Source organism: Castanea sativa, chromosome 6 (genome assembly GCF_040712315.1).
Source record: "Castanea sativa cultivar Marrone di Chiusa Pesio chromosome 6, ASM4071231v1".
In the NCBI taxonomy this organism is placed as follows: Eukaryota; Viridiplantae; Streptophyta; class Magnoliopsida; order Fagales; family Fagaceae; genus Castanea; species Castanea sativa.
This window is the reverse complement of record NC_134018.1, coordinates 35,263,546-35,268,038: the sequence shown is the minus strand read 5'-3', so window position 1 is coordinate 35,268,038 and position 4,493 is coordinate 35,263,546. Positions and strand designations below refer to the sequence as shown.

General features: G+C 40.6%; 1 protein-coding gene across 1 annotated transcript; it reads left to right on the top strand.

Moving 5' to 3' along the window:
- Positions 1–3,004: 3,004 nt before the first annotated feature.
- Positions 3,005–3,862, top strand: LOC142639857 (uncharacterized). The gene is made up of 2 exons (XM_075813993.1): positions 3,005–3,277; positions 3,386–3,862. Exons 1-2 carry the CDS (start codon positions 3,005–3,007, stop codon positions 3,860–3,862), a joined length of 750 nt encoding a protein of 249 aa, XP_075670108.1.
- The last annotated feature ends 631 nt before the right edge of the window (positions 3,863–4,493 follow it).

Sequence of the window (4,493 nt, the reverse complement as noted above, 5' to 3'; positions counted from 1 at the left end):
AGCGGTTTTGGTGTCTAGGAAGCCAATGGTTTTCCTACTCCCCCACTCCTCATTGTGACTATACCGGCCTTGTAGGACTTCGTTGTGGGCTTGTGGCATTAATTAGATCAATAAGAATAAGGATAAGGAATTTCACAAATTTTTGGATAACCTTGTGCCTTTATAGTTGATACAATTTGTTGTGAGTAATGCATAATAATAAATTTTTAGTTTATATTCCACTATTCATGTAAGATTTAAAATTTTAATTAAATAAATGTGTACAATATTAATCATATTTGCATTAAAGTGTACAATATTGTATGCTATTTTTGCAAATGTGTACAATATACATGAACAATAAATGTAAATCAATAATTGTCCATAATAAAAATCGTGTAAGTTTTGGATACAAATAAAAGTGATATTACATCAATAAATCATTGTAATTGTTATAAAAAATATTGTGAAAATGTTATGAACGATCCTAAGGATAGTTGACTTTTTTTCTTTTATAGAATTTGATACATATAATGGAAGAGAGAGAGAGAGAGAGAGAGAGAGAGAGATTTGAACCATAAATGACTATGTTGGAATCATTAGAAGATGCTAATTGAATTACAAGTGTAAGATGCAAAAATTTAATAAGGTAATAGTGTCACATGTCATGTTCTATGCCGAGGAGACCGAGGCAATCCCGAGAAGACCATACCCTCGGATGACAAGGTTAGGGAGGCGAGCCTTGGCCACGTTAATAGCACATTACCAGAGGAGGTCGCATCGTAGAGGAAGGGCTTTAGAGAGGGGGTTAGTCCTAGTGTGTTTAAAGGGATGGTAGCTGCCACCATATTTATTGCACCCCACCAAACCCTCTGGTCGTATTTATGTGGAGAAGACCCTTGAACAGTATTGTCTTGGTTGCTGCAACTCATAGAAGATTTGGAGAAACGTTTGATGGGACAATCACTCGAGTAGTGGCCTACATAATCACCAAATGGAGGACCAAGATTAGCATAAAAAGGATATAATGTAAGAAATCCTCTAGGAGAAGGGGATCTGAAAATCGGTGGAGAAAACACTGTAGCAACAAGAACTGAAATTGTAACCAAGTCTGAAGAAATATATTCAAGAACTACTCTCCTCGGATTTTGCCGAGGAAGGATTTCTTTGCATAAAGATTATTTTTCTTTGCTTTCTTACTATCTTTAATCCACTATGAGCGTTGTTCAATTCATTGAAGCCTAGTTTTTAGGTCACTCTTTATAAATTCATTGTGTTGGGCTCTTTAGGCCCTAATCCGTTACTTTTTGGGCTTAGGATCCAAATCGTGCCCTTACAATTGGCGCCATTTGTGGGAAATACTTAAGCTTTATTAAGATCAACGTTCAGCTATGGTAAGTTCAGGGCCTAACCGAGAAGAGTCTATTGGTTCCCAACGTCAAGATCATTTTCTCAATCTTGAATGAAGAAGGGACCGGGAGGTTAGTGTGCATACCACACACACCAGTAGGAGCCAATCTTGAGGTAGAAGTCACATCTCTCATGAAGAAAATACTAGAAGCATGCAATTGGAGATAGGCTATTTGTGAAGGAGATTCGTCGCGAGCGACGTAGACGAACTCCTTCGAGTTTTGACCATTCTCCTGATGATGATAGTGATAATAGCTATCAGCTTAGGTCAAGGACTCCTCCCAGTGAGTCTTTTTCGTGTGATGAGGAGTGCCACGATAGGCGGAGAGGGAAGAGTCCATCTCACAAAGGTTTGGGCAACGATGTTATGAGTAGGGTTCTGAATCAGATTTTTAAGTCACCTTTTACCCGTAGGATTAAGGTAGGAAGACTTCCTCGGTGGTTTACTTAACTAACATTCACCATGTATAATGGCACAATGGACCATGTGGAGCATGTTAGCCACTTCAACCAGAGAATGGCTGTTTACTCGAAAAATAAGACCTTGATATGCAAGGTGTTCCCATCCAGTTTAGGGCCCGTGGCGATGAGATGGTTCAATGGCCTGAAGGAAGGTTTTATTAACTCTTTTAAGGAGCTTACATGAGCCTTTGGTTCTCGTTTCATCACTTGTAGTAGAGTTCCTCGGCCTTTAGACTCCCTGTTGTCTATGACTATGCAAGGAAGGGAAACCCTGAAGATGTATTCTAACATATACTGGGAGATGTTTAATGAGATAGATGGGAACTTTGATGATGTGGCTGTAAGGACTTTCAAGGTCGGCCTTCCTACCGAGCATGATTTGAGAAAGTCGTTGACCAGGAAACCTGTTAGGAGTGTGTGTCAGCTCATGGACCATATTGACAAGTATAAACGGGCCGAGGAGGACCAACAACAAGGGAAAGGGAAGGCCAAGGTTGTCCCTTAGGATAGAAGGGATTTTAGGTCGGACAGGTACAACAATAACCGTCCTCGGAGGGATTTTGCTAGGTAATTTGGATATACTATTGCTCAAGTGGTCAGCACGGTGTTTCGAGAGCCAGTACATCGAATCTTGGAAAAAATCAAGAATGAGTCATACTTTAAATGACCAAATAAGATGGGAGGAGACCTCGCAAAGTGCAACCAAAACCTTCATTGTCAATACCACCAAGAGTGAGGACACATCACAGAAGATTGCAGGACTCTGTGGAGTCACCTGGAGCAGCTAGTTTGAAGTGAAAAGTTAAAGCAATTCCTGTACCAACCCGGTGGACAGGGTAGTTAGGCAGGATCAGGAGCTCAGAAGAACGCTTCTACAAGACCACCTTTGGGCACAATTAGCATCATTCTTGCTGCTCTGGGAAGGACTGCCTCTAAGCCATCCAGGGTGATGTCTATAGCTCGGCCATCTACAGAGAACTCGCCCTCTGATTTGAAAAGGGGTAGATTGGAAGCCTGACCGACTTTGAGTTTTTTTGATGAGGATAAAGTTGGAACCTTGCAGCCATATGACGATGCCCTGGTAGTTACTTTTAGGATTGGAGGGTATAACGTGAAGAGGGTGTTGGTAGATTAGGGTAGCAGTGCTGAGATCATGTACCCTGACCTATATAAGGGGTTGAAGTTAAGGCCCAAGGACCTGGGCTGCTATGACTCCCCTCTGATAGGGTTTAATGGGAAGATTGTCTTTCTGAAGGGCCAAATCGAGCTACCTGTTCAGACAGGGTCAAAAGTCATGGAAGTGAATTTCATCATGGTAAACGCACACTCCCCCTATACTGCTATTGTGGTAAGACCTTGGTTCCATGCCATGGGGGATGTGCCTTCCACCCTGCACTTGAAGGTGAAGTATCTATCAGGGGATCAGGTCGAGTAGTTAGTTGAAAGCCAGTCTATGGCCAGACAATGCTTGGTAGCTATAATCAGGCAACAGGCTGGAGGTGAGTCTTGGGCTACTATTGAGCGGGGTTTATAGCAATCAAAGGTGTCAGTGTGGTCCACGGAAGTGGTGGTAGGAGAGGCGAGATGTAAGGAGCTAAAAATAGTTGTTATTGGTACTGATGAGGATAACTTCTTCCAAGTTGGAGTTCAGTTGCCTCCTCAAGAGAAGGAGGAGTTGGTAGTATTTCTTAGGAGAAACATCGATGTGTTTGCGTGGAACGCTTATGAAGCTCTTAGGGTGGATCCGAACTTCATTTTCCATCACTTAAACGTCAATCCATCTGCTATCCCCAAAAAGCAATCACCTCAGCGCTCATCTAAGGAGCATTTTGATGCTGTCAGGGAGGAAGTGACCAAGCTCAAGCGGGCAAGGGCTATTAAAGTTGTGTTTTACCTTGAGTGGTTGGCCAATATAGTGGACGTGAAGAAGAAAAGCGGGAAGTGGCAAGTATGTGTGGACTTCGCGGATTTAAATAAGGCTTGCCCAAAGGACGCCTTCCCCATGCCTTGAATAGACCAGTTAATGGATGTAACTGTGGGCCATTCTCGAATGAGCTTCTTAGATGCCTTTCAAGGGTACCACCAAAGACCATTAGCCAGTGCCGGCTCAAGGCCTAGGCAACTTAGGCCTAGGCCTAAGGCCCCACAACCAAAAAAAAATTCCCTACTAAAAAAAGGCCCATTTTTATTTGTAAATGCCCAAAATTTTATAAAAATATAAAGTTTTTAAATAATTAGTCCTTTTTTTTAAGTGATGTTAAATATACCACAAATTTTACTATAGGTTTAAGTTTAAATTTAACTAACATGTCACCAATCACATAAAAAATAAATTCAAACACAAATAAATTAAGTTGTTGGATTTCATCAATTACAGTCATTATCACATTATATTGTAAACATTTTACAGTATCTTTAGTATTTTTCTTTTTCATTTCTAACAAGGCTTCCAAAATAGGAGACCAATAGAAATTAAAACCAATTGAAACCCTAAAATGTTTCAAAAAAAATGCTGCAAATGTGATAGATCATCAATGATGACTAATCTCCTCTAATAGTTTGAGATCTTAATTTTTGTAAACTAACATCCTACAAAGCCACACACCAAATAATATTTATCTATCTCTTTCTCTTAAAAAGAA